The 24,811-nt window shown below is 36.8% G+C and overlaps 1 protein-coding gene across 1 annotated transcript in view; it reads left to right on the top strand.

Annotated features, from left to right (window-relative positions):
- The window catches only part of LOC136255013 (uncharacterized), a 28,840-nt gene extending 6,989 nt beyond the window's left edge, over positions 1–21,851 (top strand). Inside the window, exons 11-28 of the mRNA XM_066047737.1 lie at positions 2,914–3,192; positions 4,642–4,767; positions 5,908–6,045; positions 6,158–6,436; positions 7,145–7,243; positions 8,359–8,433; positions 9,179–9,457; positions 9,520–9,666; positions 9,818–9,928; positions 10,168–10,434; positions 11,370–11,540; positions 11,901–12,005; positions 14,415–14,696; positions 17,499–17,681; positions 18,918–19,199; positions 19,254–19,313; positions 19,408–19,476; positions 19,689–21,851. Coding sequence (XP_065903809.1) covers positions 2,914–3,192; positions 4,642–4,767; positions 5,908–6,045; positions 6,158–6,436; positions 7,145–7,243; positions 8,359–8,433; positions 9,179–9,457; positions 9,520–9,666; positions 9,818–9,928; positions 10,168–10,434; positions 11,370–11,540; positions 11,901–12,005; positions 14,415–14,696; positions 17,499–17,681; positions 18,918–19,199; positions 19,254–19,313; positions 19,408–19,476; positions 19,689–21,430 — 4,694 coding nt within the window. The 3' untranslated portion in view covers positions 21,431–21,851. The remainder of the gene's footprint in view (positions 1–2,913; positions 3,193–4,641; positions 4,768–5,907; positions 6,046–6,157; positions 6,437–7,144; positions 7,244–8,358; positions 8,434–9,178; positions 9,458–9,519; positions 9,667–9,817; positions 9,929–10,167; positions 10,435–11,369; positions 11,541–11,900; positions 12,006–14,414; positions 14,697–17,498; positions 17,682–18,917; positions 19,200–19,253; positions 19,314–19,407; positions 19,477–19,688) is intronic.
- The last annotated feature ends 2,960 nt before the right edge of the window (positions 21,852–24,811 follow it).

Below are 24,811 nucleotides of genomic sequence, written 5' to 3' on the forward strand. Positions count from 1 at the left end.
GTATAACATGATGTACAGGTAGCCTGGCCTGTAATCTTACACATTTTTTGCTTTTTGTCCTCCCACTTTAAAACACTTTGTTCTATTTAATGCACACTGCCATGGAACATGTTAGAGTTCTTGAATTAAGCCTTTGGACAGCATGTTTGTGGTCATGCATGAAAAAACATAGAAAGTTAGTTACATGTATAGAACAAGTGAAATATAATGTTACGAAGTATTGAAAAAGTACCAGCTCTATTGAACTGTCAGTTTACTATTGTAACATTATTCACGTTCGTGTACTATAGACCTTCAAGATTTGGTAGAAACACCAAGGAGATGCATGTATGTATGTATGCATTGATTTTTATAGATTCGAACTTCACAGACTAGTTAGTCCGTGTTGAAGGAAACAGGTATGCGTTTTACCGACATTCCAAATTGTTATTGATAAAATGGAATAATAGAACTGCACGCTTATTCTACATCACCAACCATGAGAGCTAAGGAATTTCAAAGCTTAGCATTTTGTATATTTTATTTTAATTTACTTTTCTGGGCTAATGGCAAAGTTTTAAAGAAGCATCCCTGGATAAAAAGTAGCAAACCTAAATGGTACAGTATGTATATTGCATGTCTGTGACTTAATTACTTTGTTATTTTGTTGTTGTTGTTTTTTTAATGAAAACAGCCAAAACTAATTCTTGTTAAAATTCTTGTTAAAATTCCGTTACATGTGCAAAACAAATAAAGGAATTGGATTTGCTGGTTTGGGCTTGTTGCTAATGCTACTATGAATTAACCAACTACAGTATGTATTACTATTTTACAATAGGGTAATTTTAGGTGTGCAATAATATTATTAGCTAATTCTCGTGTTTTATAATTCATGAAATTTCGTAATTTGTTCAATTACGTTGCTATGCACAGCTAAGGAAGCGCTTGTTAAACAAACCACTTTTACCAACATATTATGCACAGAAGTATCTTCTAAACTGTTTTATAGTTTGACTATTGTGTTTTTTCCCACAAATTCTCTCGACAAAGCCTCAAAGCTGCCTTTCATTTTTGTTCGCATAGGTAAGTGATACGCCCCCTTTCAACTCAAAGCGATAGGCTATTCCTGGTAGTGTACAAGACCTGCACCATTGCTTTTCAGTTGTTAAACACCTGAAAACCTCAAAGGGAAGGTAATTTACATAATCTGAGGAAAGTCGCCGCACCCGTATTTCAGTCCATCAAAAAGAAACCACCTCAGAGCAAAGTTCACCGGTGCAGAAGTTTGATACAGACTTCATTTTGCTTTTACTTCTTACATAAAAGCTGCTTTTACCATTATTTAAAGATTTTGCTCACGTGGGTGCGTACAGACAAACATAGATAGATAGGTACACACACACACACATACACACACACACACACACACACACACACACACACACACACACTTTTATGAAAACAGTTTCAGTAAACCAGGCGCACACCCACAGCCGGCCTTTGGCCAGCTGTGGGCACACGCCTGGTTTAAAAAACCTCTTTACAGCGATTAATTAGCCTCCTGGTGTTATTAGCATATACTATCTATGGTTAATTTCATATGAGTTAGCTAGCTGCATGGTGCCTGGTTTTTAGAAGTAGCACAACATCAACTTGTTTATTCTGTGATCAGTGTACATGGGTAGACTTATTCAAGATTAAGATACTGCAATTAGAGATGGGTGATATAGCATTTTTGAAGAATGGTACAGTATTAGGAAAAATACCTCGATATCACTAAATACCTGTTAAACATGGATAAGCTATGATTTGCACTTATACCCACATTGTTTTAAAAGAAACAAATGAAACAACAATAATATTGTACCACAAAGTAAGTTTTGAAGTATCCCAAAAAGTAAAAACCATTGTGAACACTTTAACATGCACTCATAGATCTGTACTTGTCCATAGCGTAAACATGGCTGTATGAGGCTTGACTTCATGTACGTATCACAGATCCGGTTTTTTGACTCTATTAACCGAAAAGGATGTATGTATGGAGCATTATGTACTGTACAATGGGTTATGTGTGCAAAGTCCAATTATTGCAAAATTTGTGAAACGATCTCTATAATAAGTTTTGCTGGCAGACTAAATTTCTTATATTTTTGAGTGAGCAGAGTTTTGCCTAGACCATCTGTGTTTCTAAGTTTTCATAACTTTGTCATATTATCTAAACAGATGCACAGAGTTATGGAAACATCATGTTTTACAGATTTCACAATCGCAGAAATTTATGTAATATTATGCTGATGGCTATTTTAACAGCTTCACAAAAATTTGGACCTCACAATGATAATCTGCTGTATCTTGATAGAAAGTCAAAATAGGGATTAGAGGTGCTCCGATACTGATCCTATAATTGCCAATATACTGAGTCTAAACACCGATATAACTTAGTGTAGGTTAGAGGAAACGAAGATATTGATTTCTTGCTATCCATGCCCTTAACTATTTTAAGTGTTAATAATCACTGGCACTGCTGGTGGTGTGGCCTCACCCATGCAGACAGTAAGGCAAGTATCATGAATTATGTTCAGTATATACCCAATAAGATCTGTGCGCATTACTCCATATGGCTTTGATAACAAGGAGCCTGCTGATATTGATAGAAATCTCCCTATCAGCCACTGATACAATATCAGTATATTGGTACACTCCTAATAGGGATTCAGGCGTACATTACCATCCCAGCAATCCTTTCTTGCTTGGTGGTTTTTTTTTTTTTCAGTCATTATTGTTCTCCCTCTGGAAATTTTCATCTAGTAGTAAAAGCCATTCCCTTGAACAAGTAAACGCTTACACCTGTTATCAAATACTCTCACTTAGTTGTAATTTCAGATTGTTCTACTGTGCATGTATTTTAATTTTACTTTACCAACTCCCCCACAGGTCGTACAATGCTCCACAAGTATTATGACATGTTATGGCAGAGTTTCCCTCAAGATCACCTGATCACACTTAGTAGACTATGTGACCTACTACCAGTAGATGAAGGACTAGTGGAAACTATTGTGTCCTACTCTAGTTCTGATATGGCTAACAAGAGGATACTCAATGCTGCCTTGTCTAACCTCAAACATGACAGTCTAGTATTGGGGTTTTGTGCTCTTGTTGAGAAGTTGATAGGTAATCCTGAGAAGGTTAAGATGATCGAGAGTTTGAGAAGTGGTGAGTTGCTGGAATGTTAATATCGTGTGTACGTAAGTATGAATACATTTGTGCAATATGTGTGCACATGTAAATGGTATCACATCCACTGTACTAAAAGTACACGTGGGTGCAGTACTAGCATACAGTACATATTCATATATGTATACATAAAAGCATGCATATACTATATGTAGAGTAAGCCACTGATGTTTGGCCAACAGGAATTTTCGGACGCTCGGATACAGAAACTATAAAACGTATTCCCTTGAATTTTGCATCGTTGTTAGCTAAGACCCTCACCATCTAGCACACAAAGTTTTATAGGATTTCTTCAAGAACTGTGTATTTGGCGAGACATTAAGCCTACCTGTATGTTCAAATGAGTGCTTAGTATGTAGCTGGGATGCTATCAAACGAAGTAGCTACACATGAAGTGTCAAAGCACCTGTTACCAAGCCACAAGCAAACCTTTTTCAGTAAAATATTCACTTGGAATAATCTCACATGAAGAATGATACAGTATGGAAGCATTCTGTGATGAGATTTCAGTTGCTGTTGTACTAGAGCAGTTGAAATATCCTAAAACCAACTGATTTATAAGTGAATAAATTGAGATACTCTAACAGAGCAGTGAGGGTATATCAAGGTACTCTAATAGAACAATCACTTATAGCTGCAGTGGAAATTCCATTTCAAAACGTTCTGTACTGTGTCATTCCTCATGTGAGAATATTGCAAGTAAAGATTTTACTGAAAATGGTTCGCTTGTAGCAGGTATTCTCTCTGGGTGTGTAGCTAGTTTGGTAGCAGCCCAGCTGCAGACCGTCATAAAACACACTGTGCACTTAAATGGTTTGCTTTGATGTTTATAGTGTTAAACAGCTGAAACCATCTAAATTTGATTGGCCTACATGTGCTCATACATTTAATAATTTTTGCTGAAGCGTAGGATTGATTTATAAACTGATGCTTGGTAGGCCAAACCTTGGTGACTACCCTAGCTACATGCACATTAAATCTTTGCATTTCCTGTGCTTTGTGAGGTATAGTCCATACTTATGGCCTAAATGTCATGCGATTCGGACTTCTGACACAGGCTTAATGCCTCTCTAAGCACAAGATTCTTGAGGAAATCCTACCAAACTTGGTGCATAGATGGTAAGGATCTAAGCTAACAACAATGCAAAATTTAAGGGAATATGTTTTATACGTAGTTTCTGCATACAAGTGTCCAAAAATTCCTGGTAGCTAAACGCACCAGCACACATGTGTATGTGTTCACATACGTATGTATCAACATACTGTAAAAAGCCTAAATGTGTTGTACACTTATATATGTACATATGTGGCTATTATAATAATGTACTTAGTATGTTTGTGCATGTGTTTGTAAAAGCTCATACGCAATATTTTCTCAATAATTCTGTTTGTGTTTTCGTGTTTTACACAATATTTTCTTACATACAGATTGTGTCAAGGTGATGCAGAAGAAACCAAACAAGAACAAAACTGAAGACACCACAAAGAGCGAAGAGAAGGTTACCATAGTAACAGTACCCAAAGCCGAAGTTGAAGCATCACCTACTAAAGGAGGTATGTATATGTACGTATGTACATAGTCCATAGCCACAACTTGTTTATATATGTGACCAGATTTGCAAAAAGGGGTCTTCCACACACATCGAATTTACCAACTTTGATGATTAATATCTTGATATTGGGAAAAGCTTTGAAATTTGGTCAGTAGTGAGTACCAACATAGCTTAATGGATGGAGAAAATTTCAGGCTCTGAAGACTAAGTTATAGTCTCTCAAGTCCATAAAATTGGATGTATGTGGAAGACCCCTTTTAGCAAATACGGTCACATATAAAGTCTTGAAGTGCTGCTATACCATGAAACCAGTGTATTTGAAAATACACACTGGAATTGGAAAAGGCCCTGAGGATTGGAGTAACTGTTCTACGTATTAGACTATTTTAGGGCTGGGAGATTATATCGATTGTGGGATTAATTGTGACTGTCTCTGAACATCATGATGTTGATTTGTATTATAAATGATCGTGATGTTGTGACATCACATGCAAATGTACATTGGTAAATTCAAAATTGTGGCACATACTGTTGTGGAAGAACTTGATCCAGAAAACAAGCCCACACTTCTGAGACAGCTCATTGTATGAGTAAATCTTACTACGTACAGTAGTTTAAAAAGCTCGCCTGTTAGAAACTATTGAATTTCTAAGGATACTATTGCTGTTTGTATTAAACTGTAACTGCTTAATTGTGTTGAACAATTGTATTTGATTTCACCGTGTAATGTTAAATAAATAATTCATACAATGTTGTGCATACAGGATGTTATTGATGCATGTGAGATATAACATCGTGATAGTTATCATAATCACAATGTGTTGCATCCTACGATCATGAAAGTAACAAAATGTCACAGTCACTCAGCCCTAGACTATTAACAGTGCAAATAAATGTGCTTCTATCACTAGGACAGGTTCACCGTTGTGCCTGTACAGAAGTACATTTGAGATTCTTAAGGCATTCTTTGTAAGTCCTGTAATACTGTAAGCATTAGCATACTGTTAATACGTACACTGTATAGTAGCCTCCCATCATCTGAGCACTTGTGTACCAGTGTGTAGTAAGTACGAGCTGAATAGTCACATATAGTGTGCATTATGTCTGCAATTGATGTTTCACCTGTTCCTGTACCCTCCAGCTGATGATGCGGACAGTTCAGAGGACGATACAGCTCCCAATAGAGAGGCTACTCCAGCCACACCAGTTGAGGATGATGATGATGGTAGTGACGCTCCACTAGTGTTGCAAGCATTACCATCCAGTGTCACTGCTGAAAGTTAGTTTATCCGTATACTGTACAGCACAAATAATCCATTCTTATTACTTCAACATGTATATATATTTTGTGCATAGCTACATAGATATTTTCCACCATTTTGTATTCCCAGCTCGTTCACTACTGAAGAAGTACTACCCTATTTTACTGGACAAGTTTCCTGATGACCATGTTACCACAATTGGTATATTTAGTGAGCAGGTCTCCATCGATGATCGTTTCTTTAATGAAATATTATCCACTGTTAATCCAAGAGAGGCTAATGAGAGGATATTAAATGCCATCATTGTTATGTTGAAACATGACGACCAGATTTTGGAAATGTGTAGTCTAGCCAAGACAGTTATGAGGAGTGCCAGGTTTTCTACAGAGATGCTAGAGTTTGAAATACGTATGTTCATAAACTTGTATGTTACATACATATGTATATGATTGAATAAATCTTATTGTGTGCCCTTATCATACAGTATGGTAGTACTATATATTAGGGATTGTGGTGTTTTGAGTTTTCTTGCCTTTCGATATCACCTGAAAAGCAGTCTCGGTTTTTCCTTTAAAACAGCTTGGCAGTATAACCAAGCCCAAAGTTTGCTGTTGACCCCAAATATTTCCAACAAGTCTCTATGGAATTTTAAGAAATTATATTTTGCTGAGTTTTCTACTAACTGATAAGCATAACTCGACAATGCAGAAAGCTATGGGCTTGAAGTTTTTTCACTGATCAACGTCGCTTCATCCTGAGACATGACTTTTGCTGTATCACGGGCTTACCTTAGTCTCAGTTTATTTTGCAAAGTGTCAATTTTTCATAGCTATGTACAGCATAAGTACAGTATAGCAGAATTTTATTATAAACTTCTACATGACACCTGTGTACATACATGATACAGCTGTAGGTACACAATTAATAAATACAGTAACGCTCACATCTCTCACACCTGGAATACTGTTGCTAATGCTGCCAAGGACACACCAAAGTTTGGCTTGTACGTATGTGAATTATAGGTGCTTGATATTCCCTAGATCCCATTTGTTCTGTATGCTATTGGAATACTTATGCACATTAATACACACTTTATGTATGATTCATCTTGTACAGAATGTATGGCATTAGAGGTGAAGGCTAAATCAGCTCGATCAACCACCACCAAACGGTCATCAGATCCTCCTGCAACTTCTCCATCAAGTGATGATACCGGTTAGTAGATGTTTATAGTGGAACTTATCTTAGTGGCCACCTGTATAACACAAATCACCTTCCATAACAACAAACTTTCAGTTTCACCGGACGTTAGTGTCACGAATGCTATTACAATTTTTCAAAGCTGTTTATTGACAAGATTTTGTCACTATTATACAGTGGACCTATTAAAGAGATTACATGCATATGGAATCTGATTTCGCTGCTTATTGTACGTACATAGTGTTTCGTACAGGGTATGCATCTATTCAAAACTGTAATAGTAAAATGTGAATCATTTTTAAATGTTTACAAATTGATGACCTATAAAATGTTTATCAGAAACCTTATTACTGTCAGCTGTCATTCTGTGGCTGTACACAATAAAGTTTAAGGTATTCTCTGTTAAATAGAAATGTATTACAAATTACTACAGGAATGCGTATATTATATTTCGATGAATTTTGTATGGATATAGTCAAGTCAATAGACTATACTTTGACGTGACAACTGCTCGTGACTCTATACAACATAGAATGGTACTTACGTATGGGAGTTGATATCAAGGCCACATCAGTGATTGGCACCATGTCCGAAGTACAATCACTACAGCAGTCATCCTTTTAAAGTATCACTAGATGTGTTTCAGAATCCCAGTGGATAGTAGCCACGTGCTGAAGTGTCTGTTCCTTTTTCCTCTTGTCAGCTTGTGTGAAAAAGTAGCTTCTCTTGCTCAGAATTGATCCAAGTACAAAGCATGCACAGGTACATCCTCCTCTGGAATTTAGTTTACATGAGCAGGTGGGCTTCAGCGGTCTCTATCTACGTATGTTGTAGCAGGACTACCAACTGTCCAGTTTAGTTGTAGTAATTAATCTTCAGGTGGTTTTAATGGTGAAGTAGCCTGGCTATAACCATACAAAATTATATAGTAGAATGCGGTCGTAATGGCTTTGGAAGTGCATGCCTGTAGCAATTTTCAGCACATTTCTATGAAGTTATTATTCGTTATACATAACCATAGTGTAGTCATGCAACTTTGTGATTGCTTGCAAATTAAAATGAAGGAGGTAAAATGAGAGAAACACAATTATCACACAGCTTTCATATCATTAATTCTGTTTTTACTTTAGCTGGTGATACTAGCAGGAGTGGTGATCCCGGACCGATAATATTACCACGACTTTCATTTTGTGTTAGCATTGAATGTAAGTGATTACATAGTACATACTGTATGTATTATGATAGCGAGTATAGTTGTTTGTAAGTGTGTGTATACATTATACTGTACATTAAGAGACACTTTGACAAGCTGTACCTAGCACAGTTATGAAGATGTAGTTCCAAATCTGAATGCTGTTGTAAACAGAATTGACAGAAACAATACTTTTGATGATTTCCAGCTGACAAATACTTTAACTGAACTGTATACGTACATACACAGGCAGTCGGTACAAATGATGTACTTTGTGTATGCTCATTTTCTATCCCACCAAAACTGTACATTAAAAGGAGTTTGTGGTACATAGTTAAGATAGTTCATATCCATGTATTACACATTTAGTGAAAGAATTACTACAGTCAAGTCAAGACACACAGTAGTATGTCTTGTGGCCAAGAAAGCTGGCACACCGCACCTTGGGTATATTAACAGAAAGAAACAAAACCCAATTTTCACGCATATGTAGCTCCATGCTCCCTTCTTGAAATGTAATGGAATTTGTATTGCAAATGCTCTCCACCTTCATCACCCCACATATCAACTTTGAGCAAGATTGTTTATTACAATCATAAAGTATGAATCTTCGCTTAATTTCTGTTTATTGTTTATGAACTCTACTGCTTCAAAGCATGAGATAGAAACCACCTCCAGATAATTATTACTCATTGTGGGTTTTCACTATAATGGTTATTCTGATTACACATTATATGTGTTATGTGGTATTTTTACAGGTCGTATTTTGTTGATGAAGTACTACAACTTCCTGTGGCGTAGTTTTCCACGAGACCACGTGATCTCTTTTGACAGATTCAACAAGATGATTCCACTGAATGCTGGTATTGCTGATACCATAGTCTCATCAACAAATTCAGAGGAAGGGAACAGACTGATATTGGGTATTTCCTTGCGTATAATAGATACTGACCAAGATTTGCGAGAATTCTACATCTTGGTCAGCAGAATTATTGATAATCCAAAGTTGTCAAAGATTATGAATGTCTTTAAGAGTGGTACGTAGGTAACGAAATGCAACATTTTATATATGTACTTCAATGGAATTATCTTGTTTTAGAATGTGATAAGCTTATAGAAGCGGCAAGCACAAAGGAGGCTGTTGCCAAAGTAAAGGAGGCTGTGGCCAAAGCAACGAACACTGCAATGCCTAAATCTAATAGCACACAAACGACCACTTCATTATCTTCAGTTCAAACTGCATCTGGTAAGCAATGGTAGGCATTAAATCGACAATACAATGGTGTGTCCTGAGGATAAAAAGTGTATTTTATCACCTGTGTATGTATGTACATATTTGGGCAACACTGATAATGTAAGACACTAGAATAATTATGCTGTGCTCATATTTTTTGTAGCAACTTCAGAAGGCAAAGCAGTGATCATTGAGCCTGTGGCTGAGACTGGTAGTGAAGACACTGTACCAGCAGTGTTCAATAAGTTAGCTGCTAACCAGCTGAGCACTAATGGTGGGTGTTTTTGTGATACCATAAAGTCGTTTTCCTCTTACTAACTACAACCTCACTGTGTGCGTTCAACACAAACCCTAGTCTGAAACACACGCACACACACACGCATGCACCCACACACAAATACACACACACAAACACACACACACACAATAAAACTATATGCATTATTCTTATATGTATATGTACATACATGTATAGTAAACTGTAATATACTTACCTGTATCCATATTCTTTAGGAGTTGCTGTACTAAAGAAACACTACTACACTTTACTGAAGAGTTTACCAGATCACATGACCACACTGGGTAGATTGAGTCAAACTACTGAATTGAGTGATCAAATTGTTGATCAAGTGATCTCGTGCTCCAGCTCTGAGGAGTCAAATCAGCAGATTCTTGACTACGTCATTGTGACAATTAAAAGGGATAGTGATCTGTTAGAGTTCTGCTCTACAGTAGAGAAACTGTTGGAGACTGCAGCTGTGGTAGAACCACTAAGAGTTGGTTAGTTTGGACTGAATGTGCTCAGTAGTATATACACTGTATTATACTGTAGTATGCATGCAGTGAAGCTTCAAAGGATTTTACATACATTAAATAGAGATTTTGGTCTCAGCTGGTTTTAGTTCCACACATAGTGTTATCTCTATAGGAGGATAACCAACAAAAAATAACTAAATGTGCTATAATGTTATTTGTACAGAATGTGTGTATATATGTGACTGGATCTGCGAAAACCCAACACAATAGCACGTTTTTCAAATTCCTGTTTATTAAATATTATTTTATAGTCTACTTAGCCAAGTGTACCCACTGGCAAAGTTTCAGCCTCATATGCCAATAGCTTTAGGAGTTACAGCCCTACAAAGTAGCAACAACAGAAAAATCGATTTGTACAGCAAGTATAGGGAAAATAGATTACAGGTGCTTACTAAAATGGTTGTAACTTAAGAACGGATCAACGTATGGAGCTGAAATGTTCACCATCATGTTTGCCATGAATAGAGGAATTGATTTTTACTGGATATGTTTGTCCTTTTATTGCCTTTCTTCACTGCATACAAAGGCGAAATTTGTGAAGAAAAAGCGATTGCATATGAACACTTTGACATGACGTAAACAAACACGCATGACTTCCGTATCTTTAGATCTATTGCAATACGTAAAACAAAGGTTTTCCAACTTCTCGTGAGTAGGCAAATAGGCTGATATTCAGGTTTTTGTTGTTACTCCCTTCCTACACTACGAAAGAAGTATTAAAAATTCATAGAATTTTTCAATAAATATGCAAATATTTCACCCAATATATTCAATGTTTTATACTGTAAATTTAGGCTTGTACTATTATGTCTGATTTTTGCAGATCCAGTCACAAATATTGTGTACATATATACAGCACATGTATATTGAGTTGGTCACTACGTATGCAATCCTTGTAGACTGTATAAGAGTTCTGAACCCAGATGCACCATCACCACCAGCCTCACAAGATACAGCTGCTGCATCTTTTTCAGATATTGTTGCTCCTACAACACTGTCACAACACTCCTCAACATCTTCTGTTAGTACTAGTGATGCTGCTCCTGACACTACTCCATCTGTTAGCAACCGTAAGAGTGGAATGTATTTTGAAATACGTATAACATGGTATTAACAAATCCATACAACCCCACCATCATGTGATAGTCACAGTAACTTGCTTATTTGCCAATGCAGCCAACATCAATTTTAAATGACATGTAGAATATTCTGATATCAGCTACTGTACGTTTTATTAGAGTAAATGAATGAAGCTCTAAATTGAGAAATTTCTGAATTTGTTGATAAGATGGTAGTTGATGCATATGTATCATCACCACTATTATTAGCTTTTTAGCTCATGAAGAGTTGTTGTATGTGTGTATGTATGTACTGTATGTACAGTACGTATACATACAGTAGTTTGTGTTACCATTGAAATGCTCTTTTAGGTGCTCCTGTTATTTCTCAACTGAATGAAGCTAGTATTACTGATGATGTACTGCCAAACCCAACTGTCTTTAACCACTTACCAACTGGTCGGCTATCTGCAAAAGGTCGTGAAATTTGTCTTTACTATATTGTACAATACTTATGTGTATAATTGCACATTGCCCAATAAGCTACAGTGACTATGTTGCTTGATGGTGAATAAATTGATGTTGTGATATATGTATTTCTAAAAACCAGGTTCCCAGGCTATCCCTTGGAATTTATGCTAGTAACTATTTTATCCAATTAGGTTATCATACAATACAATAGTATTGTATAGTAGGGATCATAAAGGAGTAGGCATGGCCCATGAAAAACAACATCACCCAAAAACCAGCCTCACTTTTCCCAGACAACGATGAGGCAGTATTGGTTATGTAAAACTAAGCCCAAACTAGCCTTCAGATTGACCCAAAATACTTTCAACATGTTGCTATAGAAATTTTAAAATTATTTAACGGAATTTTCTACTGACTGACTGACTGAGTAACTGACAGACTGATGCTTTCATACAAGCGTAACTCGACAACAGCTAAAGCTACGGGCTTGGTTTTTTCACTGTTCAACATCGCTTTGGCCCGAGAGGTGCTTTTTGGCATACCACAGTACATACAATGCACTCTTCATTGACTTACCAATGTCTTCCTTGTGCTTTGTTGACAGCGAAAAATGTCAATTTGGCAGTAGCACTTGATGACTTCCTTTCGTAACAGGAATTTGCTCATATTTTTCATAGTGGCTACTTTGATTGCAGAGGTGTTTTCAAATAGTGTTTTGATTTGTACTGCTGTGTAACGGGTTTAACATAGCTAGCAACGAAGCGCTATGGATACTTCATTTTTCAGACCAAAATTGATATAACTGGGACGCATGGTGCCATTTCTTTCTTTTGATGCGGTATGCATGGGCTCACCAGTCATAATAATTATTTACAAAAAATGTTAACAAGCACAAAATATTTGAAATTTTCAATGGAAATGCACGGTAGGGATATAACACTTCTTATTATTTTACTGTGATTTAATATCGTGCACTACTCCAGCTTGTTTCAGTACTTTTTATTGATGTGCTATGGTCCCTACTCTAGTTGAAAATTTTGTGTACATGTAATACATACCTTGTGACATTAACCATAGTTCGATGCATTTTGTGATACATTAATTAAGTTGCTATGCATTCTATGGACTATAGCAACATAAATTACGCCAGATGTATCTCGACTATTTTATGGTTTGTCTATCGTGTTTTCTGAACTAGTTAATTTGTTTGTGAGCCCTTTTATTTAACTATTCCTAAAAGCCTACAGTAGGACATTAGCTATGCTGTTTATTTATTTATCATTATTCATTTTGTCACTAATTGCACATACACATACAGCCGATTTGGGAATGCATTCAGAGTACCTTCAGATGCTCACTGCAAAGATTGTCACTGTAGAAGTTAATACTGGGCGTATACACACGGTGTTTGTCTTTCATATACACTGGCTGCTTTTGGCATAAAACATTTTGCTTACATGCATGAAAGTGGACAGACATAGAAATAAGCATGCTCCCATGTTAATATCAGGAACCAAGCGACCACCTTGTTGGTTGTGGGCATGCAGCTTGTTGAAACTTTTCACTGTGTATGCTTTTTGCTGAACCTAAGGATGATGTTTATATGTACATATTGTACTTTGTGTGGGAAGATCAAAGTGATGCTGCGTATCGTATTGTCCATACAGTACTAATCAACTGCATAACTGTACTGTATGAGTCATACAGTACAGTTATGTGCTTAATTGGGAAAATACAGCACAGTTATGTACTTAATTGGGAAAATACAGCACACTTGGGCAAATACAGTACAGTTATGTGGAGAATTTATTTAAGGAATGTTACATAAACAACACACTGTAAATTGCTAAAACAAGCCAAACTAATCCTACGAGTTCATTCAACGGATAGGAATAGATTGTATAAACACTTACTGATCGTCTGATCACGAAGCTTTTGAACACGACTACACTAAGACAGCACGTGCATGACATTGTAAATCGCTAAAACTAGCCAAACTAATCCTATTAGTTCATTCTACGACTAGAAATAGATTATATAAACACTTACTGATATCCTCATCACATAAAATCACAGTGGTTTGAGTATTAGAGAAAATCGCTCCTAGCCAGACGCGACCAGGAAGTACAATATAACACTTAAAGCACAGCCTTGCTTGTGTGTACGAAAAATACAGTACTCAGAGTGTGTCTTGAGGCAAATACAGTACTCAGCTTTGCCTCGTGCTGTATTAGCCTCTCGACACACCCCCTCGTACTGTATTTTCCGTACAGACGCGCAGCGGTGCTTTAACTCTAACAGAATTCTTCATACATCTTTTTTTTAAACATGTATACAATAGTAAACATCGGTAGCTATGTTTTTTTAATATGTTAATGTTTCTAATTATTAAATTGTGGCTTATGTATTGTACAGCTCAAAAAGTTTTAAAGAAACATTATCATAATTTGTGGAAGGCATTACCAGAAGATTATATGACATCACTGACTAGACTCAGTCAATTGATGCCACTAGAAGATAGAGCAGTGGACCACATTACTTGTCAACCTACTCCCATTGGGTCAAGAATGGCAATGCTGGATATGGTCATTCTGTTCAAATGCTCTGATGGACAGTTACTGGATATTTGTTCCATAATGGAAACTATCATAGGAGATGAACAGAAAGTGGCCCAAGTAGTAGAACCATTAAGAATTGGTTAGTCTATTGTAATAATTGTTGTTTGTACAATCTCCTTAGGTACATGTAGCATTGCAGTACTGTATGTGGGTTGACTTTTTATATGTGTAAAACATACAATATGTATTAAGTTCAGCTTACAATTTTGCTATGGTCAAGTATATACCTATTTGAGACCTACCGATTTTGTTCATATCATCTCTATTCACGTGCTCTAGTTGGTAGTTATACAACAGGCACGAGTATGTTTATACAGGCAGAGTACAAGTGTACGTTGTATAGCTGTTATGTACCACTCTGCGTGGGAAGTTCAAAGGCACCGCCAGTGCCATAATTTGTATATTGCACTGCTGCAGACCGCAGCGAGTGCATTATAACTTATAACGCACTGGTTGCGGTTTTGTAGACCACAACGAGTGCATTATAAGTTATAATGCACCGACCGCAGTGCAATATACAGATATTGCACTGGCTGCGGTTTTATGCAGCATAGCACAAGTGCCGGTGGTGAGGACCACTACGACACCTCACCTAATAGGTGGAAGAACACTTCACAGATCACTCGAATTCTTTTATAGCCTGACATGTAAAGGTCGATTGTGGGCCATAACGTCACCAATACGTATAACGTTTACAAGCAGCCAATGGCGATCGAAAAAGCCAACACGGGTGGCCACAACTCTAGTCTACATATATATAAACGTACTTATACACCTTACTAGTCTGGTGCCATCTTAGCCCAGATTAAACTGTAGTCCACTTCGACAATGACTCAATTAAACAAATATATTCTAAATAATACTAACCTTTACGTTCGATTGTGGTAACCAGTTTTGTCATGCCACCAGATTCGAGTTTAGCCAGTGTGAATAGTAAGAATTAGACTAGTATCGTTTAGTAGTTGGGTTTTGTTTACTTAAAACGTCTATTTAGCTACTTTTTTTCGCTCGAGGGAATCACTATGGCGATTAGTCTGGCGCTTAGTCTATATGGAGATTGAGTGATCACGCTGGCATGTTGAGCACTACATAATGAGAGTCGAACAGCAAATGCAGGTTAGTGATATAATTTATCCCATAGCGTACTAGCTTTCAATATCTCAGGTGGCTGCAGTACTGCAGGGGGAACGTCATCGCAACGTCCGGCTTGGTTACCCACAATCGATGTTAGAAACCTGGCCTTTATAAGTGTTACAGCTGTCTTGTGAGACTCTCCCCACCTACTAGGTGAGTGGTACATAACAGTTATACAACGTGCACTCGTGCTCTGCCTGTATAAACGCACTTGCCTTCGGGCCTAACGGCCCTCAGGCTCGTGCGTTTATATCAGGCAGAGCACTCGTGGCCGTTGTATAACTATATAATGTACCACTCACCTAATAGGTGGGGAGAGCCTCACAGGACAACTGCACCTTTAATAAAGACCAGGATGCTAACATTGATTGTGGGCGACCTAGCTGAACATTGCAGTAACATTCCCTCTACAGTACCTCAACCACCTGAGATATTGTGTTTGACCAAAGCTAGTTTGCTGTGGGCTATAGTACTAACCTGTATTTGCTGTTTGGTTCTTGATCATCACATAGTGCTCATACATGATCACTCGATCGCCCGTGATTCTCTTGAGCAAAAATAAAATAGCTAATAGTAAACAAAACTATCTACTGAACCACTACTAGTCTGATTCTTACTATCTACACTGGCTAAACTTGAATTTATAGTAGCAAGACTAAAACTGGCTGCCAGGATTATATAGATAAAATAGTTTTATTGACTCATTGTCGAAGATGGACTACGGTTTAACCTACAGTAGGCTCAGGTGGCATCAGGCTAGTAAGGTATACAAGTACGTTTATACGTATGGATAGTAGACTAGAGTTGTGATCACCGTACGATCACCATTGGCTCACCTTTGATCCAGTGATGTTCGGTGACGTTATTGCCCCACAATCGACTTTTACATGCTAGGCTATAAAAGACTTTGAGTAAACTGTGAGTTGTTTTTCCACTTACATGTATGTATTTCGTAGTGGTCTCAGCTGTCAGTACTGTGCAATACTGTTTGTGCAATACTGCGCAAAACCGCAGCCAGTACAATATCTGTATATTGCACTGTGGTCAGTGTTACATATAATGCACTCGTTATGATCTATGAAACTGTAACTTGTACATTATACGTTATAATGCACTCACTGTGGTCTGCAGAAGTGCCATATACAAATTATGGTGGCAATGCCTTTGAACTGCTCACTCAGAGTGGTACATTAGTATATACAGGTTGATACATACTTTAATACCATACCTGTTCCACTGCCCATACAAAAGTCTCAATAGTAGCAGTGAAATTTATCCCGTATTTCACTGGTAGCAGTGAAAAAGTTGTAATTGCAATTTCATTGGCTAGAATTTATGTTAACAATGTAGTGCCAATTAGTGTTGACGCGTGTTTAGTACATAGTGACAAATTGCGTACATAGCAACGCTAATGCACAGCATGCGTATATGCATGGTATTAACTGAGAATAGCATGGGTAGCAGTGAAATTTGGGATAAATACCACGAGTGTTGTATTGGAAATGGGGATAAATTTCACGAGGCAAAGCCGAGTGAAATTTACCATTTCCAATACAATACTCGTGGTATTTATCCCAAATTTCACTGCTACCCATGCTATTACTAGTACTAATTAAACAGCTACTTATAATTTTGAATATATAACAGATAGTTAATCAACTTCTACTTTGCTTACAATTTTGTATGTGCATGTGTGTTCAATGTAAACATGTGTATACTGCCATACCAGTCTGTTCATAATCTCTAGATTGTATGGAGGTGTTGTTACAAGCTGGTACCAGAACTCTTACCACATCATCCTCAACTAACAACACAGTTACCATCAGTGCTCAACAAGAGTCTTCCCCACAATCATCAACTACCTCATTACCCACCATCACTGAAATTACCGAACCTCCCATTGAAGAAGCTACCTCTACACAGAAAACTGGTATGCACTGACATATATTATGGTGTGCTCATAATAAAATAGTCATGCCATAAACCACAGGTCTGATTTTTTTTCCAGAACAGGATGCTTGTGCTTAGCAGCCACATTTTAGTAGTTGTAGTACAGCTACATCTAGTACATAGTAGGGCTAATCGATATTATCATTATGCTGATATATCATAACATTTGAAAGTATTGATATCACAATATACGTATACCACTTTAGCTTGGGCGTTCAAAGGCACCACTTAGGGTTTAACTGGCATATTCACTGGGTAATATGTAGATATTACCCGGGCAATATCATGGTAACGTGGTTTGCTCATGGCTTTGATGCCCAACTAGTTCACAGATACGATACACTTTGACTCGACGACATGGAGTATTTAATTATGGGTTTGGGTTTACAAGTTAGGCTAGGCTCAGTGTAGTTGCTAAGTTTAGATTACTTGACAATAACTAAGCTGTATTCTAGGACGAATGATCTGTAAAACAAGCACTTGGGCAATGCATTATTTCTAGCCACTGCACAGGGGGCATGTCAGCCATTGAGCAGACCACGAAACAAGAAAAATGATAACTAGATGAGTAGCTTATAGTCCTAAGTATGTAACTTACTGTATTAACTTACTGTAGTATTAAAAAATTTACACCACAAAAATCATTCCCACAAATGAAAATTCCTGGCATGTGTTGAAACATAACGGCATAGGAATAATGTTCTGAGAGCTATTTGCCCACTCAATTGAAATCACAATCGATCATCAGATGCTAGTGTGTAAAACAAATGGTGTGAGTGCTCTGTAGTTCTGTTACCTATCAGGGGAGTGTGCCCTGAGTGATACGTAACAGTTATGCCATGAGCACTCGTGCTTTGCCTGATATATACACACTCGCACTCGGGCCACATAACTGTAAACAAGGTGATAGTGGCTCTTTTGGTTCACCTATAAAGGCTCCTGAACATTATGTGGGACCAGCAATAAATGAACAATTGTAAGTATCATCAAGTATTCAGTGTTATGAATAGTGGCTTTTGTATTGATCGTAATAGGAATATCACTCAACCCTAGTATGTACATTGTGGGTCTTAACAATAGCTACTTCATGACTTTTTTTGATATAATCACCTTATTATAGAGACAACTTTTTGGTCCCACAGGGTTTCATTTATACTATGTTGACTTGTGTGTCCCACATGATTGTACTGTTTGCTTCCCATCATCTTTCACACAGTTGTGATGACAGCTGAGGACAGTAAAGCAGCACTGAGGACATTTGATGAACATTCTCATCTCATGACATTAATAGACCCATCCAGTATAGTGGAGCAGCTCCACACAGCTGGATTACTACCAACTGATCACCCCACTAGTCTAACAACTGGTCTGGTAATGGAGAAGTTACTGAAACACATTAGAAGTTGTGTGGAACTAAAAGGAGCAGAAATGTTCATTAATTATATCAATGTACTTCATAGTGATGGTAGATATGGAGTATTGGGGGACCATCTCTTTGGTGAGACAGTATACATACTGTATGTGTGTAGTAATTACAATTATTTCATTGTAGGAACTTATAAATCACATGGTGGTCATGGTAACTTAGTTAGCAGCATCAATTCATCACCAGGTATGTATGTAGTATACATGTGTATTGAGCTTGTATATCTTACTCTTTCTTCTGTTTCAATAAATTTTGGCATATGTCTTTATTATGTCCATAGCTGTGATGGAGCTGTCTACTTCATGTTTGTTGGAACAATTGAGTTGGCATCAAAAACAGATTCATGCTGGTATAGAGTTATGCTGCACATACATGTGTTTATTAGACTGCACAACTATGACTTTGAGTGTACGGGTTCTCCAGCCCTGCTTTGTTTTTTTATTGATATCATATCAGTACAACTTTATTATGTGGTTATACGGTAACATGCAAAATCACCTATTTGACTGTGTCATTTTATCTGTTTATTGTACTTATGATTGTCCCAAATTTATTCCACAGGTCTACATTACCAGTCAGCACTACCACTACCAGACAATTACATACAACGTGATCAGTTACTGGAAACTGGTGTTGACAAGTTAACTGATAATAGTAACACTCCTTCTGTAGGTACTGTACTCAATATCTGTGGTGTGGGAGGAATGGGAAAATCTACTTTAGCTAAAGCTCTATGTCATGATGTTCGCTTGAAGATGTTCTTTCTTGATGGATTCTTGTGGATTAGGTTAGGTCCACTACCAGTTAGCCCAGCAGTCAAGTTGGGTCAACTATATCACTTGTTAACTAATAAAACTGAAGTTGGTAATCAAAGTTTCTTTGTTAGTAAATTACAACATCTTATTACAAACCATTTACACAAACTTCTAGTTATAATTGATGATGTATGGGAGGTTGCTGATGCCCTGGTGTACACCGAGGTGTTTAGGGGATGTAAAATGGTATTGACTACTCGTAAACTGAACATAAGCAACCTAATTCCATCACAATTATGCTTGACTATTGAACAAATGAAGGTTGAAGAGGCTGTGAAATTAGTAACATATAACCTACCAGTAGATGGATTCCAGTTACGAAATAAAGACATTGACAGTTTAGTACAAGACCTACATTGCTGGCCTTTGCTGCTCAGCCTTTTACGTGGACAGATATCTACTTGTACTACTAAAGAAAACAAATCCATTGGAGAAGCGATAGAGAGTGTTAAAGAAACGTTGATAAAGAATGGATTGAATGAAGCTAATGTTGACAAGAAGAGAAGTGCAGTGTCTTCTGTTATTAAATGTAGCATGGAAATTCTATCAGCAGAAGAATTAAGTGGACTTCAGAAACTTGTCTTGTCAATTGGACTAAGTGTATCCGTTCCTGTAGAATTGTTACCAAATATTCTAAAGATTAATGGACTGGAATGTGATGATTTGTGTCAAAAGCTGTTGACTCTGGGATTACTCTCATGTTATTGTATAATGGCACCATCCAACCACAAAGCTATACTGTGTTATGAAATTCACTGTATTCTATCACAATATATTTTAGACCACATGAAGTTTGGCTCACCAGTAGAACTAGTTGATGCTGTTGATCTTGGAGAACTTCACATCATCTCCAGCGTGTTAGCAGGAGGAAGAAATTCAAATGTTAGTCATCATTGTCTTGCTACTATTACTGCTATAGACACTGTTATCTTACCGAACCATATCAGATCATTGTTTGTCATTACTAAGTGTCTGCAAAGTGAAGTTGAGAACTGCTTAAATCAACTATCGATACTTTGTGTTAGGGGTGGGAAACTTGACTTAGTTCGGATAGTGATGAGTTTTAAGGGAAATAGTATTTTTAATGGATTACAAAGACTCCACCAATCAATTAGAGAAGACTGTAGAGCTCTACTAAACCTGTTGGTTGATGACAATTATGATGAAGCCATAACATGGATAAGTAGCCATACAAAGAATCATCCCCTAAGGAAACTGGTAGCAGCTTTTGCTGCTTTCATAAAAGAACTACTCAGCCAATGTAATAATGATCAGGCAATGATAACTGGTATTAAGACCCATTCTGATAAGATACTTCGTTTTTACAAGACTATGCTGCAAAGACGATGTGAAGATGTAAGGATCACCTTTCGTCGTGGATTAGTTGCAATGATCAATTCTAATAATGTGATTAAAGAACAATATGAAGAACTGCTTGACGTTCATGATCGTAACTTGAAATCAATGACATCCACAAGTGACCAGTAATACTATTTGTTTACCCATGCAAAAACAGCCTAACTGTAAAGTAGCTAAAGTCAACAATGCACAAATAACTATTTATAATTCAGTCAAAGGGTATACATCAAAATCTGGCCAATAAAGATTTGTAGTGCTAATTATTTATAAGGTAGCCTTATTAACTATTAACAAAATTGAAACTGGATTTAGCCTCTATATGACAAGACGACCACAAAGTGAGATAATTCACTGTACAATACTATCATAATAACGTTATGTCTACTACTATTTCTTGGTCAGATTTTGATATCACGACTTGATCACAGCCATATATATAATAAGCAGTTATACTTGTGCATTCTTGGTCTTGACTTTTTACAGCTAGGTGGTTTTTGCATTTGATATTTTTTTCTTTTTGGAATTATATAAAAGAACATTCATATAGTTACTAGAACAATCATATAAGAATGATAATAAGTTTGATTGGCTGATAGCATAATCTTGCAAATTTAACAAACTTATCCTTAACTTGTGTGGGGCAAGTAGAATTCTAGGAAAATAGAATTGAATAACAGAAATGAAATCAAACCGCTCAATAGAACAGTCACTCTGTAATACACAGTCAAGAATCAGTGTGCTAGTTACTACTCAGTTGATGTGTGTATGATGATTATTTCTTTGAAACCAATAACATGTAGTTCCTGTAGTACATATAGTGTATATACTACACTGTTTATAGCTACTGAATGACATATATAATAAGTACATGCATGCAAAGTCATGAAGCTAAGCTTATTGCCTAAAAATCATAATACCTGTATATTAAGGATATAATGGTATACACTAGGGCTCAAACGAATATTCTATTATTCGAATATTCGGAGAATATTCGAATACCATTTCTGGTATTCGAATATTCGTTTCAAAGGAAATATATAACATCAGTGGTAGAGTACATGGAAATTCTTGATCCTACATAAGCATATCTATGACATAAGTGATCAAATCATGTTGATTCTGAATTGTATTAAAGAGACATCTTGTATAGCCGCAAGATTATTGATATCTCATCCATATCAATGCTGAAAAAGAATATTCGAATATTCGGTAGTTGTGAATAAAGAATATTCGAATAGTAAAAACCACTATTTGTTTGAGCCCTAGTATACACTAGTACTGTATCTGAATTGAAATTCTGTAAATATACCACGAGAAAAGATATCTGTCTTATTAATGATGCTAGCATTTAATACCACCTCTGTGCAAGAAAATGTGCATACATGCATCGTATATAATAATACATCATCGGATAATTACAAAAATTTTCAGTACATGGTGGATGTACAAATTTTCAGAGATCGGGTTTCAGGTATGTGGCATAAGACATGCATGCAGATATTTATCTTGGGGATAGAAGTCATGTACTCAAGTGTGTAAGCACACTCACCTCCTGCACCATATGCATGGCTCTTGGTAAACAATGTTTGCCCTAGGGCTTCTGCGCACAGTCTTGATGGTGCTCTTTCCCTTTACATGGAATTAGAAATATTATTATTTGTATTTGTAGGGTGGAAACTCACCCATTAAAAGCAATAATAATGATAATATGCATTCAGCTGGCATGGGTATACAAAAATGGAATACTATTAGTGTATCTATTGTCAAAATAACATTATAACCCTTATAATGGTAAGGTCTGCAATGTGAAAACAATGATCTCGGAGAATGCCAATTAAAATACTGTATTGACACTATAATATTATGTGACCAGATTTGCAAAAAGGGGTCTAGCAATCTTCCACATGCATCCAGTTAATTTTATCGACTAGATTGGAAAAGGCTGTTGACTGAGCACTGAGTTATGGTTTTCTGAGTTTATAGAATTGGATGTGTGTGTGTGTGTGTGTGTGTGACCGGATGTTTATAGAATTGGATGTGTTCCATGTAATTATAAGGGTTAATTTCTCAGTTTATAGAATTGGATGTGTGTGTGTGACAATACATGTGACCGGACTGCCTTTTGCAAATCCGGTCACATGTATTGTCAATGCTTTCTGAACAAATCAACCCAGTGAAGCCATACTTCAAATGAGTTATTTGGACAATATGGTAGCTAGTTATTGACTGGGCAATAACTAACCATATAATGTCCATTAGATGTGAAACACCAAAATTAATGTGTAATGTTGGCAATCAAAATGCAGTGTCAACATGAGTTTATGCAAGTTGTATATGAAGCCATATACATGAAAGTGCACTCACCCACAGATATTTATAAGCCAGTTTAAACAGGGGTGGATCCAGGAGCTGGCAATGGGAGGGGCACAAACAGGTTAAGTTGTAGGAGCAGATTCTCTTGTATTTTTGAAGTAGCAAATAATCACCTCTTAGTATTGTCTAAGGTTTAGTATTTCAATCAAAAAAAGTATGGCTGCTCCACAAAGGACAAATGCCCCATCCTGGATCCGCCATTGAGTTATATCATTAGTTAATAACACTCCTCTCAGGCTTCGCATAGGACTCCTTGAACTAAGATATTCTACTCCTGCTACATTGTCATCTATAGCCACAGTATTGTGATAAAAAAAACCCCATTTCAAGTTCAAAAATTATTTTGATATATCGATGTTGCTGGAGCATGCAGAAATGATGCCAAAGTCCCATGTCAAAACAGGTTTGGAATGCAAATCAAGACACATGGTAGTGTGTAGTAATGCTACCAAGAAAGCCGGCGCGCCACACTGAGTATATTTACAGAAAGAAACAAAGTGATTTTCATGCATACATAGCTCTGTGCTCCCTAGCTTGGAATCATTTTTATACTGCAAACACCCTCTGCCCCATACCAAATTTGAGCAAGATTGCCTAACGTAATTGTGCCTTCAACATATTTCAAATTAAATAAGAAATCACAATTTTGGGGTGAAGCACAGAAGGAATTTACACTTGTGTAGAAACATGGTTCCTACATGTGTAGAGCTTTAATGAGAATTTTTGCAGAAGTTTGTAGGAAATATTTCCAATTTTGTAAGAAAGATTCCTACACCTTGAGCAAAGTGTAAGACATCTTCTTGCAGTGTAGGAATTGTTCTTACAAATGTAGGAATAATTCCTACACTTGTAAGTGTAGGAATTATTCCTAAAATGTCCTACACATTGTACCATGTGTAAGAATCTTTCTTACAAAATTCATCAGTGTGGGAAAATTTTCCCCTTAATATAGCTGTACACGTGTAGGAACCATGCTTCCTACACAAGGATAAAGTTTGGTACGTGACATAAAATGTGTTGTTTTTGAGAAAAAACTTGCCACAACTTACTTAATTAACATTTGGCTTCTTATTTAGTTAGGAACATGTTCTTAAAAAATCAGCTTATATTAATTTCTTCGTTTTTCCCCCTTCATTT

This window comes from Dysidea avara, chromosome 1, assembly GCF_963678975.1.
Source record: "Dysidea avara chromosome 1, odDysAvar1.4, whole genome shotgun sequence".
NCBI lineage: Eukaryota > Metazoa > Porifera > Demospongiae > Dictyoceratida > Dysideidae > Dysidea > Dysidea avara.